We start from the raw sequence: 21,482 nt of genomic DNA, 5'->3' as shown, positions 1-21,482 counted from the left end.
GGTTAACTGCAGAATTGTCCCAGTGGCCCCCTGGGCGGGGCAGAGTGCAGCTGCGAATGCTTCGAGTTGTCTGTCTAATCCCACCCTGACAGTAAGTTACCCTATAATAAACTGATCCATTGATTATATGGAGCTACCTGCCTCCGTTTTTGGTCTCAAGATGCCTTCTCGGTTTAATGAGTACTTTTTGTTCCCTCCACCCTCCAACACCCATCCACTCAGTTGTGCAAACCAGAACTAGAAGCCATCCTTGATAACTCCCCCTCACTCCCTCCCAATATGAAAGCCATTATCAGGTCTTATTGATTCTGCCTCCAAACTGTATCTTAGATCCATCCAATTGTCTTCAAATCCACTGACATCTCTCTAGTCCAAGCCACCTGGACAATTGCAGTAATCTAGCAGGCTTCTTTACTCTGTCCTTGATCCCCTGCAATCCACTCTAAACACAGTAGCCAGTGTGATTTTTTTTTTTTAAGTTGCAAACCACTCTGTGTTTTCTGTATTCCATGTCAATAATCATAATACGAACTAACAAATATAAGACAAAAGAAATCTGAGATTTATAAACCCCGGATAATGTTGAGAATGTTTATTGTCAGTGTGAACCAGTTTTCTCTATCTTTAAGCTGAGAGCCATCTTTTAAAAAATGTAAATGAAATCATTTCACTCCCCTACTTAAAATCTTTCAATAGCTTCTTACGGCTCTTAAGGTAGAAATCCTTTTGAGGACTTCTTTCTCAGCCCCTGCATCATCTGGCCCCTTCCTAACTCTCCAGGTTTACTGCAAGGCACTCTTGCGGAACCCTTGCTCACTGTGGTCAAGCCACTTGGCTTTCTTTTAGCTCTAACATGCCAAGCTCTTCCCAGTTACCATTTCCTTTGTCTGGAATGCTCTTCCCTCTGACTCTCTAAGTAACTAAATAACTTATCCTTCAGGTTTTAGTTTTAAAATTCCTTCCCTGACACCACAATTGAAGTTAAATACCCCTATTGTTTCTCATCATAACCTTTATTTTTTATTCAAAACATTTGCCATATGTGTAACCATGTATTTGTGTCATTTTTGCTTAATGCCTGCCTCCCCTACTACAGTATACGTTCCACAAGGGCAGGGACCATGCCGATGCTATTCACTGCAGAAGCCCCAGTGTCTGGCTCAGAGTAGCTACACAATAAATATTTATCCAGTAAATGAAGGAATCCTTGCATAGAAATGGTGTTAGAGAAAGCAAACAAATCCATAAAAGTTCTGCTGATCAGCTGAGTATTCAGACACTGAAGTTGCGGGGCTCCCCAATTTTTGCTTAAAAAGACTTTCTTGGCAAATTTTAATTTTATAGAACCACTGTTTTTATACAAAAGGTTTTTTTGTTCCATTGAACCAACGACTGGAAATAAGACTAAGGAAGTCTATACATGAGGAGAGGGCTTAAATAACGACATATTGTTCTTAGTGGGCCTAGGATCCCACTACAGAAATAGCAAGCAAGTTCTGGCCTTTTGTTTCCTCTATCACACCTTCTTGTCATTGCAACTGGAAAGCTTATATCTATTTTAACCATGTATACATGTGCACATTTGTACATACACATGCAGAGGATCTAAAGCAGTTCATTTTAAATCATAGATTTTGCAGCTGGGCTACTATTTCCTTCTCCTGTCATTTATATCAGGCAATATTTCATAAAATGACAACCTGCTGTAGCTGGAAGGATCCTTAGAGATTACCTAGCCCCACCTACTCATTTTGTAGATGGGGAAACAGAGATCCCAGAGACTGATATTAAGGGTTTCTCTGAATATTCTTCCTTTATGCAGATTTGACTGGCTCTTTATAATGTAATCCCTATATTTCATTGATTATTGCTGTAGGCTTTATACTAGAAATATTCTGTATAATCAAGAATGCTGGTGACTTTGGATAGGTTGCTGGGATCTTAGTGTCAATCCCAAATTCAGTAAAACTCTGAAAACTGAATCAAATCCCTCAATCTGAAAGGTGATGCATTCTAATTTGATGGGATGCCTAATTACAAAATAACTGGTGAAGCCCAGGTGACACTACCATCACTCAGCTAAGCAGGAGGATCTGTGGCACAGTTGTCGGCTTATAGCCTACTATCAAGACGATTTTTCATTGCTGGCAGCTGCATGTTTAATTGGTCCGCCAGCTAAGGCTGCCCTGAAAGGTTCTGCAATGGGGTGAACCCATCTTTCTTGCAGCATCCATGGATATTCAGGAGATTAATATTCATCCACTCGCAACAGGGAAGGCATATTATGAAGAAGGCACTGTTTTGGGTCCCGGGGATGGTGTAAAATCAAAACCACCTCCTCAGTCAGTAACCCCTGACTGTATTTGACTAAACTTCTAACTTCTTCACTGCTTACCAGCGACCAAATGATGACAGGACAGTGAACTGCAGAAAGCTGCCACTCTCAAAATCCTTTGACTAAGAATGCTCAAGGATAGGAAACCTGGGAAGAGGGTTCACAACACATTCTGTTTTCTAACATCAGGAATCTCAAAATCCTGGAGCTAAGAGAGACCCAGGAGGACATCAGCCCAATTCTCATTTTATGGATTAAGAAACAAGAGGCCCAGGAAAGGAAAAGTGATTGCTTCAGGATACAAAGTTTGACAAGATGACTAAAATGCCTCTTTTTCATAAATATTATTGTGCCTTATTAGGCTTTTAAAAACACACATTTGTATTAAAAAAACTGTTATTCACACATCTATATATGGCTTTCCTCCAACCCGCCTTGGTGAATTCTTTCAACTAACCAACATATCTGTTTGAAAGGGAAAGGGAAAGGGTAGGGGGGCTTCCCTGGTGGCTCAGTGGTTAAGAATCCGCCTGGCAATGCAGGAGACACGAGCCCTGGTCCGGGAAGATCCCACATGCCGTGGAGCAACTAGGCCCCTGCGCCACAGCTACTGAGCCTGCGCTCTAGAGCCCGCAAGCCACAACTACTGAGCCCATGTGCCACAATTACTGAAGCCCGCGCGCCTAGAGCCCCTGCTCCACAACAGGAGAAGCCACCACAATGAGAAGCCTGCACACCACAACGAAGAGGAGTCCCCACTCGCTGCAACCAGAGAAAGCCCGTGAGCAGCAACAAAGACCTAACGCAGCCATAAATAAATAAATAAATAGATAGACAGATAGATAGAAAGGGAAAGGGGGGGAGCATATCGATAGTAATTGAAATCTTCTGTTTGGTGCATTGAATGGATTATCTCATTTTATCCTCACAACCCTCATAGGGTTCTTCTGCCTTAACAAATGAAGAAACTGGAGCCTCAGGACATTTAACTGTTTCAGAGTGGTTACAAAGTACTCCAGGTCTCACTCCAAAGTCCACATTCTAGCCTCTACCTGACTGCTGACATCACCGATGAATAAGCAGCCTCTTGATTTAGGAAAGAACATGCTTATTGTAAAATTCAAAAGCAGAATCACCCTTTCTTGTTAATAATCTTTTTCAAAATGTAAGCCAAAAACTGTTTACATCCCTGTTTTCTTTGGGTTTTGCTTATGTCTGAATTAAAAACAATGAGAGAGTCTGAATTATGAAGTTTTTCAGCAGATAAAAACACATTTTCCCCATAAACTCAATAAAAAGACCAAAAAAGCCCAAGAAAGCCCAGACACCCCAAAGGGAACCAGAAAGAACAATCTGTGCCCTTTCTAATCACCACCAAGTCAGAGAACTTGCCAACCTCACTTTACTCTCCAGATCCTTCCCCAACAACACGAGCAACAATTACCTCATTTGAATTTAATCCATCAACTGCAGCCAGAGGCACTTTCCCATGCAGCACTGTGCCAGTCACCTCTTTCACTCCAAATGCTGGGGAATCAAGGTCCTCCTTGATCCACGTTCCAGCAGGGGAAGCCTCCTCTAGAACAGGACTTCCTTCTTCTAAGACAGGCACTGAGTCAGTATGGGCAGTATCTCCCTGGAAGGGTACGCCAGCAGGGAACACTTCCTCCACAGCAGGCACTGCAGCAGCCGGGGCAGCAGGCTCCCCTGGGGTGGGCACTGCAGCAGCTGGGGCGGCAGGCTCCTCCGGGGTGGACTCTGCAGCAGCTAGGGCTGCAAACTCCCCTGGGGTGGACACTGCATCAGCTGGGGCTGCAGACTCCTCTGGGGTGGGCACTGCAACAGCTGGGGTGGCAGCCTCCTCTGGGGTGGGCACCACAGTAGTGGGAGGTGCAGGCTCCTCTCGGGTGGGCACTGCAGCAGCAGGGGCAGCAGGCTCCCCTGGGGTGGGCACTGCAGGAGCTGGGGCGGCAGCCTCCCCTGGGGTGGCAGGCTCCCCTGGGGTGGGCACTGCAGCAGCTGGGGCGGCAGGCTCCCCCGGGGTGGGCACTGCAGCAGCTGGGGTGGCAGGCTCCCCTGGGGTGGGCACTGCAGCAGCTGGGGCTGCAGGCTCCCCTGGGCTGGGCACTGCAGCAGCTGGGGCTGCAGGCTCCCCTGGGGTGGGCACTGCAGCAGCTGAGGCTGCAAACTCCCCTGGGGTGGGCACTGCAGCAGCTGGGGCTGCAAACTCCCCTGGGGTGGGCACTGCAGCAGCTGGGGCTGCAGGCTCCCCTGGAGTGGACACTGCAGCAGCTGGGGCTGCAAACTCCCCTGGGGTGGGCACTGCAGCAGCTGGGGCTGCAGGCTCCCCTGGGGTGGGCACTGCAGCAGCTGGGGCTGCAAACTCCCCTGGGGTGGGCACTGCAGCAGCTGGGGCTGCAGACTCCTCTGGGGTGGGCACTGCAGCACCTAGGGCTGCAAACTCCCCTGGGGTGGGCACTGCAGCAGCTGGGGCTGCAGACTCCCCTGGGGTGGACACTGCAGCAGCTGGGGCTGCAAACTCCCCTGGGGTGGGCACTGCAGCAACTGGGGTGGCAGCCTCCTCTGGGGTGGGCACCACAGTAGTGGGAGCTGCAGGCTCCTCTCGGGTGGGCACTGCAGCAGCTGGGGCAGCAGGCTCCTCTGGGGTGGGCACCACAGTAGTGGGAGCTGCAAGCTCCCCTGTGGTGGGCACTGCAGCAGCTGGGGCAGCAGGCTCCTCTGGGGTGGGCAATGCAGCAGCTGGAGCAGTCCCCTCCAGGGAGGATTCTGCAACAGCTAGTACATCCTCCTCTGTGATGGCCACTGAAGCAGGTGGAGCAGTCCCCTCAGGAGCAGGCACTGCAACAGCTGGGGCAGCAGCCCTCTCTGTGGCTGATACTGCAGCAGCTGGGACATGTGCCTCCATGGTGGCCACTGGAACAACAGGTATACCCTCCTCTGGGAAGGGCACTGTAAGAGCAGCTACAGCAGTTCCCTCTGGGGCAGGCACTGCAGCATCTAGGGCATCTTCTTCTACAGTGGGCACTGCAGCAGTTGGGTCAGGCTTCTGTGGGATGGGTATCCATTCCTCCAAAACTGGTTCCGTATTACTAGCCTTGGTAACTTGTTCCTCCAGAAGGATATTTAGCAATGAATCTGAATCTCTCATTTCTGTTTCCCCTCCCTCCAATGAGGCCACATTCAGCTTGGGCTTTACGTCATTCACAGTTTCCACTCCATCTCTGCTACGTCCCAGTCCTCCAACCTGCAGGTGCAGACTCAGGATCTCTGACTCTGGGGACTTCCTCTGGAGATCCTGGGAGACCCACTCTGGGAGGTCTCTAGGAAGATGTGCTGGGGCTCGGTCCTCCAGCCTGGCATCATAACCCAGTGCCTGTGCTTCACCATCCTCATCACAAGCTCCTTCCACGGACAACAATTCACAAAGGTCCACATCTCCCAAGGAAGTCAGACTGTTATTTCCTTGATTAATAGCTCCTTTCTCACCTTCCCAATGAATCTCATCTGTTAGTAAATGTGAATCATATGGTAACGCCTCTACTTCAGATCCTGAGGTAACATCTATTAGTTCATAGCTAACAGCAGAACTGAGGGGGACTCTGTCCACACACTCCTCAGCATTCCCCTCAACTTCACTACAGTCCAGCTGGGACAAACCGCCATTTTCTTTGGCCAGCTTGGCTTCAAAGCCTGATACATTTTCTTCACGAGAAGCCCTGTGATCAGAGTTGGACAATCCTCCTGTGTCTGGCTTTCCTGGTGACTCCAGATCAGCTGGGTGTCTAAAGTTAAATTCCCCTGCAGTCTCGGGGCTAAAAGGCACTTTTTCACCCTCCTCCTCACTAACAGTGGAAGCGTCCCTCACGGTATCAGAGTAGGCAGTAAGTTCCAAAGTATTAGGCACCTGAGAAGAATCCAGGGCATTAAAATAGTCACAATCCAACCCAGGATCAGAGTCCTTTGCTCTTACATTTAAAAGGCCTACATGCTCCTTTTCTAAGGCAGCCCCTGGGAAATGACTAATTACAAGTGAATTTTCTGCATCCTGGGATGGGGCCAGCCCTTCAGAAGAGGCTTGAGTCTCCAGCTCAACTAAAGGAGTTACTCCTTCTTCACATAAACACTCCTTTTCAAGTTCAAGAAACATCTGCACTGAATCTGTGTCAGAGAGCTGCTCTGAATCAGCAGGACCAACAGTGCATTCTAAATCTGAAACAAGACCCTCTAGCCCCTGAGCAATTCTGTTTCTCAGTTCTCCTACAGCACTCTCACCTGTTAGGACACAACTGTAATCAAGCGATGCATCCTTGAAAACAGACGCCAAAAGGTTCTTAGCTGGCTGTGCGTCATCAGAACAACAGATCTGACCAAGAGCTAGGTGGTCAAAAGTCCCCAAGACAGCAGCTGAGAAGTCGGCTCCATCCTCCACCACTGCTACAGTGTTTGCTTGCTCTCTTTCTTGGAAAACATCTGCCAGGCTGTTCTTTTCCTCATCTGCCATTAGAAAAGTCTTTCCTCTCTCTGACAGTTTCTCTTCCTCCCACTCCTCCTCAGCCTCCATCATGATCCATCGCTCATCCTCCTCAAACTTCAGCTCAGACTCTGTTTTCTCTCTCAGGCTGGGGATTATGAGAATATGCAACTCTGGATCCAACAGCTCTTCACTCAGGCAAGGGGAGAGAGGTGGCATTTCTACAGTGCAACCTGTGTCCTGAAGGGGGTGCTGCTTCTCGCCAAAGCCTCCCTTAGCCAAACTTTTCATGGCTCTGGGCCAGGTTGCACTTGAGAATCTGTGTTCCTGCGTTACATCTGTGTTACCACTTGCTGCTGCAGCTTCTGACTCTAGAGGCTGGAATTCACGGGGAGAGATCGCACTGTGCTGCTGAAATCTGAAGTCTTGGCAATCTCCACCTAAGGTTTTCACATCCTGCCCTTCTGGAATACCTATGGATTTGGACACATGTTCCAGAGTTACGGACTCTGACTCAGGTTCCCTGTGGTCCAAATGACCAGAACTTTCTGTTAATGCAGAACTGGATTCTTTCTTCTCTTGCAAGCAAGGATTTGAAGCACCAGCTTCGGAAACCTCACTGAGAGAAGCTTCCATCCTTTCTGCAAATTCTGGGAAATTCGGTGGCATGAAGGACTTCCATGATCTCCTGTTAACATTGTCTTTGCGTTCTGCATTTGGCCGCCTTCTGGGTGGCACAGGTGCTGACTTTTGCACATCACTGCTTAGCTTTAGTGCATCAAATATTATTCTCTCATCCAACTTTTTGCCTTCTGGTGCTCTGGATTCAAAAACATTAGCTGCTGCTCCTAATGTACCATTGCTGGATATAGTACTTCCTTCTATCTTTTCCATGGTGCTTTTTGAAGTCTGATTAAGCTTTGACCCCTGGTCAATTTGTTCATTTATCCTCATTGTATCATATATAGATCGCTGCGGAACATAGCAATCCTCTATATAGCCATCCTCTTCCTCTCCTTTCCCCAGGCAGATGGGGTTCTGCCTTAAACAGTCTGGCCTGCTGAGTGGCTTACCCATATTTTTCAAACAAGATGAACCATCAACCTTTAAAAAGTTTCTCAGGGGTTCCCCCAAAATGCATTCTGCATAAGTTAAAAATCCTTTTACATGTTCGTAACCTCAAACCACCAATTGGAACTTCCCTCCAGAAAGGCCTGAAAGTCCCACTTTGAAACCATTCTGAGAGACGCTCTAAGAAGAACAGCTTTTTCCTCACAGGTTAGCAGCCTCATAGTTGCAGGCAAATAAGTGGTACGTACAATGTATTCAACAAACAAAATAATTCCTTCTATGGCTTTTTTGTTTTTTTAAGAGCACTGCTCTTTCCAACTTAGTTAAAAAAAATCATCTGATATTGACAAGTCTTATTCAATATCTAGTTCCACTCACTTCTCACCCAAGCAGAGTTGGAAGCAGAGGATTTATATCGATTGTGTCCTTTAATAACAATGGCACAACCCCTCTGGTCTTCAAGTATGGCCCAAGCTCCTAGGAATTCCTTTCATTTTATCCTTAGTTCCAGCCCTGGAGAGTCCAGCTGGTCTGAATTAGCCATTCGTCCTCCCTACTTCGGGTGTTTGCATTTGAACTGGGCTGGTCGGCGGATATTCCTGCAACTTTAAACACAGGAAGTCCTTCATTCGCGGCCAGCTTGGGGCTTCCTGTCTCCAAAACATCATGGCATTGTTGTGGCTCCCAGAACAGCCCTGCGCCGTGGCCGCCAAACAAGGCGAGTGGAGCCCGGTGCCGGGCCTTTCAGAGGCCGGCAGGCTGCAGCGGCGGCCGAGGGTCACTCGGAAGGGCTCGCTCAGCGCTGCTCCCCCGCGCCGTGCCGCGCGCCCCGAGGGCCAGGGTTGCCTCACCGCAGGCTGGCAGGTGGCTCCCGGCCGCGCCGGCCTCCGGTCCCGCGCTCAGGAAGTTAGTTTGTCCCTCCGGCAGCTGAGTCCCGCATGCTGTGGGCACCGCCTCCCCCGCCGCCTCCAGTCCCCGGCCCGCAGCCGCCGCGCCGCGGGCTGCATGTCAAGCAGCCGCCTCTATTCTCCGCCGCCGCTGGCCCCGCCGTCCTCCCCGCCCGCAGCTGTCACGGTCCCGGCATGCAAACTTCTGGCTGGGAACAAAAGGCTCCTCTCGGGCCGAGCGGGGGCGAGCCCTCCTCCCTCGCGCCGCGCGGCCAGCTCGCCCGCCGCTCGCTGGAAGTGCTCGGCTGGCGGAAGGCTCTCCTCCCCTTCCCCGCGCCGCCCCGCCCGGGCAGCCCCCCCTGGACGCCGGGGAGCGCGACGCGGACAGCTAGGGGAGGAGGGCAGGGGCGGAGCCGCGACGGGGAGCTGCCCGAGCGGGAGGGAGGGGGCGGCGGAGGCGATTGGAAGCCGAGGCACCGAAGGAGGGGCTTCTGCGCAGCTCCGGGCGAGGGAGCCCAGCGCCGGCCGCTCAGCTCACAGGCCCACACCCACCGCGCCCCGCCGGGCCGGAGGGAGAGCCCCGCCCCCCGAGAGGGCGAGGGGCGGGGAGCGACACCCGCGTGAGTCTCGGCCGCGCCGCGCAAATCCCCTGACAAAGGAAAGCCCCGCCCTCCTGCCGGGGGCCGAGCCCCCGCTGCCCCCGCCGCGTACCAACCCGCCGGGCTCCTAGCCCAAGGGCGAGCGAACCCAGAAGGGGCGCTCCCGCCGCCCCCCAGCCAGCCGGCTCTGGCGAGGGCCACTCTGGGCCCCATCTGCCGGCAGGGTAGCGATGCCGCCCGCATCGCTCCCGGATTCGGTTCTGCCGCCAAAGGGGTGTCCCTAGTCCCTCCAATGTCACCTTTAGCGCGCCTCTGCCGGGCCCAAGAACACTCCAGCCTTAAACCTGGCACTTAAAATTCGGACCGAGTTATTGGATAAACTCCAGCACCTTCTCTCTTCGGCTCCTCACGTTACGTCAGGTCTTGTTCCATTCCCCCACCAAGATTTCTTTGCCCACAGATGTGAATGGTGTTGATGACTGAGGAGTAGGGAATTGGGGGGCCGCGCGACGGTGGAGATGCTGGCAGCAGTGCCCCACGCCCAAATACCTGGGCTCCTTTATTGCTGGGCACATCCAAGGAAACGTGAGCTCCCTGGGGCCAGCTAAAAAGCATGGGTATTTCAAGTCTCAAGATGGAAAATACTAGAGAAAAGTGGCCCACAATCCCGTCCACAGCTTTTTGGCTTTTAGAAAAGCCATCTAGGACTTTCCTGGTGGCACAGTGGTTAAGAATCTGCCGGCCAATGCAGGGGACACGGGTTCGAGCCCTCGCCCGGAAAGATCCCACACGCCGCGGAGCAACTAAGCCCATGCGTCAGAACTACTGAGCATGCGCTCTAGAGTCCGCAAGCCACAACCCCGCGAGCCACAACTACTGATGCCCGTCCGCCTAGAGCCCGTGCTCCACAACAAGAGAAGCCACTGCAACGAGAAGCCCACACACCTCAACGAAGAGTAGTCCCTGCTCTCCGCAACTAGAGAAAAGCCTGTGCGCAGCAACGAAGACCCAAAGTCGCCAAAAATAAATAAATAAATTTATAAAAAGAAAAGAAAAGCCATCTAGTCATCTGGTGACCGTTAAACAAAGAAAGTACAAAGGGCAACCCACGAAACTGTCCACCAGAGGCAGCTTCATATCTGAAGGGGTGTAATATGCTGCTCCCTTTGTGATGGTCATTTTCTGATTTTATGAAGGAAAAAAAGTCTATTAAAATTACTGAATTGACCAAGTGGTCAATACAGATGGTAAAACTTACGGAAAAGTTATTTCTGTCCTTTACACAGACAGTAAGTGAAGCCAATAGTTGGTGTATGGAGATCTGGCAATGAAACCCTGAGCTGAGCCTTAGGCTTACTTGAGCCAGAGAGGTCCTTGACAAAAATGAGGTGTCAGCTGAAGCCTGTGATCAGAATTAAGCAGCCAAAAGACTGGCAAAATGTCTTACACTTCATTTCTCACTTTGAAGCTGATCGATTTCTGCCTACTCAAATCCAGAAGACTCTATCTGTAACTGAAAGGGAGGATGTGCAGACTAGATTGTGTCTTGACAGCCTTTCTAACTTGAATATTCTTTAGTTCTAAAACTGTTAAAGGAGCTGCCCCAGAATCCTGAGTCCTCCTGGTCCTATACTGCAAGACACTAGAAACACTGTCCTCTGAGGAACAAACAGCAGAAAGAACCAAGAATGCTTGACCTAGAGAAGTTTCCAAGCAGTATGATGAAGTATCTAAAGGGCTGGGAAGTGGGAGGAAGGAAGCTTGTTCTGGATGTCTACTGAAGCTGGCACACTAAGATCCAAGGGCAGATTTCAAACCAACAAAGAGCTTTCTCACAGCTATTCAAAGAATAGGGTGTCCCCTAAAGGGATGACTTTTCTGACCCTGGAGATGTCTAAGCAGAAATTCAAGCAATCACTTGGCAGAGATTTGGGGAACGAGATTTACAATTCCTCTAACAGTTTGTTCAAGATGAATTTTAAGGTCCCTTCAAACTCTAACACAATGTGCCTGGAAGGCTTGATAAGCTTACAGATCTGATACTTTACGTTTCAGGGAATCTGGGTTTTAATCTTCCTTTAATTATTAAGTACAACTAGAAAAACCCAGGAAAGGCAAGATCAATTTCACTAGCAAATCTCCCTGGCCAAATACACTCACTTATGTGTTGAGATATCATAACAGACTGTTTAGTGTGCCAGGGGCCCTCTGGTTGGAAGAATCTGAGCAATTCTGGCTCTGGACTAAGGGTGGGTGGTTATTCTATTATAAAGAATGATATTGATGTGGAATCACAAACTTCATGGCCAGAAATTCCTTTCCTGTTTCCTCACCGAGGCAGGTGCCAGTCAATTCAGTCTTTTCTTAATCCCTCCCCACACCTATCTACCTCATTCTCACCACTCTCACCAATGCTCCATATTATAATACAAATAAATAAGCAGAGCATTTTAGCAACTATGAAGTTCAGATTCAAATTACTTATCAGCTTAAGTCACACTCTCTGACTAGCGTATTAGGAGACCATTACAGATAAATCTCCCCAAAATTCAAACACATCCCAAAATGCAAACACAGCCTTGTGGAAAGGATTACATAAAGTTGGCCAATTATCCCGCCCCCCACCCCCGCAAAAAGTACTTCGCTCCTTGTGTAAAATCATCAGTTTGTGTTTAGAAGGAAAGGAGGCACAAAGTCTCTTTCCTCCATGTCTTTTTTTTTTTTTTTTAATCTGTTCATGAGTTTCTCCTTAGTTTTGGTATGTGGAACTCTGCCAATAGCCATCTCAGTGACTGAAATAAATACCTGATACAGCTTTCAACTTCTTGTTACCCTGACAGCTCCAACAAAAAAAAGCATCTGTTCATTTCACATGCTGTGTGTAAACTTTTAAAAAGAGAAGTACAGGGAGCACCCCTTTGGATGCTTCCCCCCTTCCTATAACACAAATATCTGTGCTGATGCCAAATTTCAAATTAGTTTCCAATTAGTTGATTACAGAGTTCAAAGAATTCTCTACTCATTTCAAAATTCCTAAGAAGAGAATTGGTGTCAGATTTTCCTTTGGTGAACTTGGAAGAAAGAACAGTCCTGGCCTTTCCTGCTGTCTCCTAATTAAAACAGCAAGGTGGAATCTCCTCACAGCCTAACACAGCTCCCTTTCCAAGTTTTGGACTTGGCACTTTGCCTTTGTCTGCTCCTGACTTTTAAACCACCAGCCTCCTAGGAAAATCTGGAGACCCTAGATCCACACTTCCTCAGATTCTATACTGCCTTTTCATCCACCTCTCTCTCGGAGGATTAGTGCTGACTAGAGGAGGGGACAGAAGACTGGTTGGATCTTGCACATTTAAAATTTACAAAATGCCTTTCATCTTATGATCTCTAGACTTCACAAGCGTTTATTTAGTGGCAAGTGGAAATTCCACAGTATTCGTCTGAACCTGTTGGGCATCCGTCACTACATCCTTTTATTACATAAAGATGGCTACAGAGTGGCTCATTAAGCAATGCAGCATGATGTGAAGCTTGCTTTAAATGGGATACTAAGGATTTTGATGCGGTTTGAGTTCTCGTGTATTTTTGAACTCATGATAAAACTTTCCACACACTCTTCAGGAACTCTCATGACCTCTGTAAGCCCTTTCCTGCTTGTAGACTTTCCAAAAGACAGTGTATTAATCCCTCTTTAGCCACTCCCCAAGACAGTAGTGATGACAAAAGCACAGGGCTTTGTAAGTGAGAAAAGGCCTAACAGAAGCACAGGGCTTTGTAAGTGAGAAAAGGTCTAACAGAAGAGTGGGAGGAAGGAAAGCAGGGGATTATGGAGGGAATCACATTTACTCATTAGAATCTGGATATACAGAGACAGTAAAGAAAGGATTTCTAAGTGAAGGACTAGAGGCAGGAAACCTAAAGAGGTAGGGACCCTAAAGAAGCAAATTCAAGGTTATCATGGTTTAAGTTATAGGATATATGCAAGGGAAAAATGAAAGGTCAGAATGCTAAGTAGCTCAAGGCCAGTTCACGAAGGCCCTTGAATGCCAAGCGTGAACTTTTGCTTTATTCAGAACACCATGACTACACCAAGACTTACTTATTTAACTTACCAGGGGGTCATGCGAGTTATTGAGTGGTGTGTGGAAAGTTTCCTAAGAATTTGAGCCTGGCTGCTCATTCAACTGCTGTTTAATATATATTATTGCATTAAAAAAAATCCAAATCCTTAATTTACAAATGACGCTTGGGGTGCTAAACTTACTTTTCCAAAGGAACACAGCTATTAAACACCTAAGCTCTTAAGATTTGAGCCTAGGTCTGCTGATACTGCACTGGTATCAATATGTATAGAACAGAGCATAGTTGGGGAAGATGGAAGGTGGAACAATCAGCTAGGAGGGTTACACAGTTTAGGTTAACAGGTAACAAAAGCCCGGACTCATGAAACTGAAGAAGGGCGTGGTAAAGAAATTGCAGAGGCAGACGATTTGGACTTTACAACTGATCTGATAGAAGGTAGAGGTTGGGGAAAAAATAAATTTAAAATAAGGCTGTCACATTACTCTTGGATGACTGAGGGCACAGTAGTACTGTAAGACAGCAGCAGGGAGGAAGAAAACACTGCAGGAGACAGCACATTCCATGTGGAGCATACTGAGTGTGAGGGACTCAAAGGCTACCCATGTGGAGGTGTCCAGAAAGACTGAAGTTCAGGGCAGAGATAGACACGTGCAAACTTTCTCTTGTAGAACAGTGAGGGGTTGGACATCCTGGGGCTGAGTGTGGAGAGAGGGGAGAAGAGGGCAGATGACGGGATTTCAGGCACCACATGTTGGGGAGGTAGAAAGACAAACCAAAACAGAAGGCAGAAGAGCAGCCAGAGAAGAAAACGGAGAGAGCACAAGGTCAGGAAAGTCAACGGACAGGAGGGTTTTAAGAAAGAAGATATGATGTTAAATGGTGCACAAGGAATGAGGAAGACAATGAGTTAGACAAGGCCACTAGCCTTGGCAACTAGGACGTCAGGGGGTACTTCCGAAAGAATGGTTTCAGTGAAGCGATGGGGGCTGGGTCAGACTGTAGGGGATTAAGGATAAGCAGTGGTGAGAAAGTAAGTATTGGTCCTCCCTTATTGTGACTCTTCTTCTGGCTTCCATGACACTGTGCTATACTGATGGTACCTTTCTAGCTAGTCCTTCTTTTGTGTCTTTGGGCTCCTCTTTCCCATCCTCTTAAGGCAAGTAATTCCACAAGGTGTAGCCTTGGTTCTTTTCATTTGTTCAACAAATATTTATTGGGATCTACTACGTGCCCTAAACTATGCCAGACACTAAGGGAGAAAGTGATGAGCAAGACATGATCAGGAGCCTACGTTCTAGTAGAGGAGACAGACATTCATTTTAGTTCAATTGCAATAAGTACTCTGAAGGAAAAGCAAACAGTGCTATGGGAGCAACTGTCAAGGGCCCTGATGTGGTCTGGAGGTTCAGGGGAGGCTTCCTTGAGAAAGTGACCATGTGGGCTTTCACTTAACACCAAGAGTAGCCTTTCCAATTCTAGGATGGCATGACTTCACAACTTTCACAAAGTAGCAACTTCACAAAGGTGCTTAGCTATTTCTGTGAAACATATCCCTGGGCTGAATCTCTAAGGAATCTTGCTGTAGGGGTCCTCTCTCCAATGTTAGAAAAGGAGGTAAAATAAGTAATACAGAGTCAAGAGATTTTTGAAAACTCTTTCATTTTGTTACTAAAGCTATTCTTATCACTGATCACAAACAAACAACTTAGGTTTGAATTTAAAGAATTAGACCCAAATCAGAGCTCTTTCTCTGGGAGTGAACTGCAAGATGAGAGAGATATTAAATGGTTTACTTGAATGGATGCAATGAATTCAAGCTGGAGAAGACCTAAGACAGGTTCAATTTCTTTGAATTCTTATCTTCTTCTTCCCTTGCTCACAAATACACGCAACCAAATACTAGAAACATATATTTGCTGAACGCTTTTCTGTAAAACATCTTGATCTGGTATATGTGCTTGGCAGAGAGATTAATTATATCTGTGTTTTTAAGCTGCTTCCTCTGAAATTAAGCTGATATTTTTTCCCCTCACATCTTAATGTTTTAATTAAAGATTGATTAATATTAAGAGGTGTCTCTCTCAAAGATGCTGACTTGGTAGTTGCCATTGTATGGCAACAGAGGAAGGTAACATGGTCTATGCTAAAAGCTAATTAGGCCAAGGACCCTGAGATCATTAAAGCTGATCTGCTAGGTAACTGAGTGACTGGGGAAGTCACTGAGCTGGTAATGGCTTCCGGTTAATTCTGGTTAATGATTTGAAAATAATACTGATTTGTAGAGCACATAAACCAAGGTCAAAATGGTCTCAGAGAAACTTGCTGGCTGTGGGATTCTGATATCAATGAATGAATAAATTAATTAATAACCATGTATATGTATGTATGTGTACATATAGTATATTTAAAGCTGTGTTAAGGAGTCATGACCTAAACCTGCCTATGTATTGCTGGTATAGGGCTGGAAACAAGCTCTTCATTTGTTCCCCAGAAAAACTGCTCAGGAAGGCTCTTTGTCCATCCACCTGTTTCACTGCTGTCATCAAACTAATTTACTTTATCTTCCTCATTTCCATTTTTTCAAGAAGAAAAAGAACTAATTTAATCTGGTGCTGGGTCTTAGATCAAATCTTCTAGGGAATGATCAAGCTGTAGGCACCAAGGGAATAACTTTTGTTATTAAAAAGATTTCATAATATTATAATTTGTGTGTCTGGATAAACTTCTTAAAAGAATATTATCATTTACTGAGCATTTAATATCTGCCTAGGGTTTTCATCTACATCACTTCATTTGATTCTCATAAAAACCCTAAAGGTAGGATTTACCACTGTTCACATTTTACAGTTGAAATAACTATACAGAGAGGTTAAGTGATTTCCCCCAAGGTCACTCAGCTAGTAAACGATAGAGCCAGAATTCAAAGTTGAATATTTCTGACACAACCTCGTATTCAGTTTTTCTCACTACGCCAAGCTGAATGAAGTATGAAGATTCTTCTTGGTGTCAACTGGTTGAGTAAATGACAATGACTCTAATGTAATGGGTAACTACAAGACAGTATTTCAGAACCTGGCTTTCTTCAGGTGCATCTCAAGTAGTAAACTCCTTAGTTTTACTTTGTTCAGGCTAATACTGAAATGAAACTGTGTTTCTTTAACATATGCTAACTAGTAGAGAAGGAAGGGAGCCCAGAGGCAAGATGTAGAGGTGAGGAATCCAGGTTAGGATTAGAATTTCTCAGGACACACAAGGATTTACCTCAAGTGTTGCGGAACAGTCAGCACTTTGAATCCTACAGTTCACGTGGCGTAAAGAGCATTCACTCAATCAGTCAAATATTCACTAATCTCCAACTATGCATATACCCATATGCTAACTACTTTGAGAGACACAAAAATGGATATATTAAGATGAGGGATGGGACAATACATATAATCATTAAACGCCAAAATTAGGCAGTATATGATGAAGGCCAAATGAGTTACACATATTAAGTGATTTAAGAGAACGGGAGAAGTAGTGAGCTAGCCCGGGGGGTGGGGGTGGGGGGGCGATCAAGAAGGTTTTGAGGAGGTCAGGTATGAGTAGAAATCAAATAGGTAAAATGAATAAGAAGTGTTTGGGATAAGTGGATGGAGTGAATGGTCTATATAGGAAACAAGACTGGATAGACAGTAGGGATCAAAAATGTGGTTCCTAAGACTGGAGAAGCAAAAAAGTGGAGGCACAGATACAGACCAGTTTTGCAGGATGCCACCATTTAATCCATCAGATCGGATGCCTCCTGCATTGATCTGGGGGAAGGATAAGCACTCACAGAAAGAAGGGTGAATACAGACAGATGCTAAGGGAAAACCACCTTGGAGGCCCAAGTATTAGAAGGCTACAGCACAATTTATGTCTGTTTTTTCCGTGGGAACCATGTGCATACACGCTAGCTGTCCAATCACACTAGCTCTCTGCATTCCTAACAGAGGATCTTTTGTTCCAAATAGCAAGGCTCAAAAGAGACAGTCTGATAAAATCACACTGAGGTCAGTACTCCCAGCTGGTGCAGGGCTGATGCCATTCCATAACACACCCTACAGGAAGCAGCTTGAGATACACAGCTGATTGATTTCCACAGCAGGAACCTTGTGGCAGGCAGGGTGGGGTGGGGACTGGTCAAGCATGGAGAGAATTCTTTAGCCACTGACTCAAATTAGTTCACCAAGATCCTGACCTGATCCAACAGATCTGTACAAGTCATTCTCAGAACCAACACTGTTTCTTAACTAAATTTTGAAAAAAGGGAGGAAAACCACGAAGCTTCCCCAGGCAATGGGACTATTTCATCAGTTAACTATTACTTGTTATGGAATCTGAAAAGGGCAAAATATCAAAACCCCCTATATCTCTAGAATAACCCTTTATTGTAAGGGGCTATCCTGTGTATTATAGGAAATTTAGCAGCACCCGCTAGATGCCAGTAGCAGCCTCCCCAGTTGTGACAGTAAAAAATGTCTCTAGACATTGTCAAATGTCCTCCAAGGGCCAAAACTGCTCCTCCCACCCCCATTGAGGGCCACTGGTCAAGCACGAGCTTTGGTGCCAAACAGATCTTTCCAATCCCGGCACTAACATTTATTTGCTCTGTGCTTGAACAAGTTACTTTAACATCTTCAAATCTCAGTTTTCTTACCTGCAACTGGGATTTTAAATGTCTGATTTACGGGGGGTTAGGATCAGAGATAATTTAGACTTAGGTCTCTCTTACTGTTCTTACCACTATATCACCACCACTGCAATTCTTTGTGCCTGTTTCTCCTACTGCACTGTTAACTAGAGACTATCTGAGACCCCAGCTCTCACCACAAGGACTGGCCCAGAGCAAATGCTCAGCAAGGATGGACTGAAAGGAATACAGAGCCCCTTCCTCCTAACCCCCCAAAAGTGATCCACGGACCATCACCTTGCAGCCCAGCACTTATTCTCATCCCTGGGTGGCCAAAGTTCTGAAAGGTCCACATTTCAAATCACAGTACTGGTGGTAGGAAAATAGCTTGTGAAGGCCCAGGGGTTAAGTGTATCCCATTAATCTGCCACAGCCACTAACAGAGACTGGTATTTGAAAAGTACTCGGTAGTGGCACTGGCAAAGTAATAAGGAAGGTGGGGAGGGAGCACATTCTCCCCATAGCTAGGTTTTTCCAACCAGGACAGCTGAGACTTGGGAAGAGTTTGTCTGGCAGAAGACAGCCTTTTGGTGCAGTAATGCTTTGGTGCAGTGACCTGACCTGACCTGACTCCCTGTGGGACTGATTTTATTCCTGGTAAACCAACCACCTCTAACAACAAAACGCCCTTAAAAGCAACTCATCGGGGCTTCCCTGGTGGCGCAGTGGTTGGGAGTCCGCCTGCCGATGCGGGGGGCGTGGGTTCGTGCCCCGGTCTGGGAGGATCCCGCGTGCCGCGGAGCGGCTGGGCCCGTGGGCCATGGCCGCTGGGCCTGCGCGACCGGAGCCTGTGCTCCGCGGCGGGGGAGGCCGCGGCAGTGAGAGGCCCGCGTACTGCAAAAAAAAAAAAAAAAAAAAAGCAACTCATCGTACCTCCTAGAGAATCACCACTTATGGCTCGTGTGCCAGCCAGCCAGCTGGAAAGTGCCCAGGACTAGGCTAAGGCTGAGACCACTTACCATGCATTCTAGACACAGCGAGAAACAGCCCCGCTCTGCAAGTCTGTGCTTATCTCAATCATGTCCACTAATCAAAACTCAACAATAAACACAAGTTCTGCACAGGATAAATTCTAGTTTTTCTGGACACACATGTTTCACATGATGACCAATCTTGGTTGCAAATGCTACATGTTGACACTACATGTGGAGAATTTCAGTAAACTCAAAGAGAAACTCCTCACTCCTTCCTTCTGGTTGAGGATATATTCGCTTTTGCTTTAAGATCTTCCCTTTGCTATCAAAATTTCCAGATGGATTTTTGTGAAATCCATCAACACTTTCTTGACGCCCTTCCATTTGATTTTACTACCGTCACTGAGGCGTGAGGCTCCTTCAAGATGATGTAATGGCTACAATCTTGGGATTTTGCTTGTGGTGCTGATATTTAAAATATTAATGGCAATACTTTAAAATGGGGCTGGAAAAAGTTCAACACGAAGCAAACTTAAGGGTCTTAAAGGCTCCTTCACCTTCTCCCCACCCAGCTGCTACGGTGTGGGTGGAGAGGATTATTACAGAGCATTGGAATTCTTGGGGGGGGGGGGAGGTGCAGAGGGGGATGGTCACATAAGGGTTATAAATATCAGCAGCAGAACTGTGAGCTCCTGGGCTGAGGACAGACTGTAGTCTCCCCTTAAAGGCATAGAGCAAGGAAGCTCCCTCAAGTATTTCCACAAAGGAAGTTCCTCTTCTCCACAGAAATGCTCAGCTGAACACCTGCAACCACCACTCTACGCAAAAGAAACCGCAGATGCCAGGAAAAGGGACGAGACTTTTTTAAACCAAACACAGATCAGCACCAGCAAAAATAAAGAATCCAGGGCCCGGCCTAAGGGTGTTGCTAACTACACAGTCATAACCAGATTACCACAAGGTAGCGTGCCACGTCAATATTTATCTTAACGAGCACCTTTTCCAACTGAGTCCTAAATTTCCCACATACAGGTGGCACTTTTCTCCTATCTAGGGCAATGGTTCTCAACTAAGGGAAATTTTTTCTTTCCAGGGGACATCTGGCAATGTCTAGAGGCATTTTTGGCTGTCACACTGGGGAAAGGTTGCTACTGGCATCTAGTGGGCAAAGATCAGGGATGCTGCTAAACATCCTCCAATGCACCGGACAGCTGCCCACAACAAAGAATCATCCAGCCCAAAATATCAGGAGTGCTCAAGTTGAGAAACCCTGTTCTAGGGCATTCGTTTTACTTCCTTGGACCCCAGTAGTTCCTATTGGAGTAGCCTTGTTTAAGGAAGAAGGAAAAAGCCAAGGCAGGCCAAGGGTCAGCACAAGGCAGAGCAGGCAGGGGTGGTGAGGGTCTACTCATCTTATCCTGACGGCTGTAAAGCTGGAGATACCTAAACCTCCAGTGACAGACAGGTCACACCAAGTGTGATTTCCTTTCTCTCCAAGGGCAGGTAGATAATGCTAACCTCACTTGCTTTCTTCTCTGGTAAATCTAACTGGCAAAGACAAAGATGAGCTGATACTGTCTTTGTAATTATTTGAAAGTAAGGAGTGAATATCTATCATTGTGCAAACTGGCAGTCTCTCAGCTCCATGGCAGGCCCTGTCCTCCAAGGGTTTTCACATGTGCTCACAGTGAAGCTTATGCTTGCTTTCCATGAGGCCAAAAAATCAGATGAACAGGTTTATGGGGCTTTCTTGTTCTGGCTTCAAAGTAGGATAGAGGTCCCCAGACAGAAGCTGCAAGTGTATGCAGTCCCTGACCCTGGGCTCTACTCAGACTGAATCAGGACTGAGAACAGTCCTAAGAAAGCCTGCTGCCCTACCTGTAGCCCACCAAACCCCAAACCTCCACACGTCCTGACTGAGAGGCAGGCGTGGTTCCTGAGGGGGGTGCAAGGGAGGAGCTGGTGTAAGACTCAGAATGATCTCAATTCTTGGGCTTCCCTGGTGGCGCAATGGTTGAGAGTCCGCCTGCCGATGCAGGGGACACAGGTTCGTGCCCCGGTCTGGGAAGATCCCACATGCCGCGGAGCGGCTGGGCCCGTGAGCCATGGCTGCTGAGCCTGTGCTCCGCAACAGGAGAGGCCACAACAGTGACAGGCCCGCGTACCGCAAAAAACAACAACAACAACAACAACAACCATGATTTCAATTCTTGATTACAAAACCTACATAGGGAATTTCAAAATGAGGAAAGCTTCTTGTTACCATCAGACTTAACAGATTTCTTCTCCAAATCTGGAGTCTTTCTCTTCCCTTCCTAGGAAGGTCACCCTGGGGGAATTCTTTGACTTAAGTTTCAGTGAAATAAAGGTCCCTCCTTTCTTGTTAG

The 21,482-nt window shown here is 47.2% G+C and overlaps 1 protein-coding gene across 3 annotated transcripts in view; it reads right to left on the bottom strand.

The window, feature by feature from the left end:
* The window catches only part of MACF1 (microtubule actin crosslinking factor 1), a 341,765-nt gene that overhangs the window by 56,394 nt on the left and 263,889 nt on the right, over positions 1 to 21,482 (bottom strand). Inside the window, exon 1 of one of the 3 annotated variants that reach the window (XM_065881177.1) lies at positions 3,780 to 7,904. The exons of the other annotated variants lie outside the window; for them this stretch is intronic. Within the exon in view, the coding sequence (XP_065737249.1) occupies positions 3,780 to 7,904 (4,125 nt within the window). Of the gene's footprint in view, positions 1 to 3,779; positions 7,905 to 21,482 lie in introns of those variants that run through there. 3 annotated transcript variants of the gene reach the window in all.

The sequence above is a fragment of the Phocoena phocoena genome, chromosome 1 (genome assembly GCF_963924675.1).
Source record: "Phocoena phocoena chromosome 1, mPhoPho1.1, whole genome shotgun sequence".
NCBI classification, from domain to species: domain Eukaryota; kingdom Metazoa; phylum Chordata; class Mammalia; order Artiodactyla; family Phocoenidae; genus Phocoena; species Phocoena phocoena.
The sequence above is the reverse complement of the archived record's forward strand: the minus strand, read 5'-3'. Positions and strand labels throughout refer to the sequence as shown.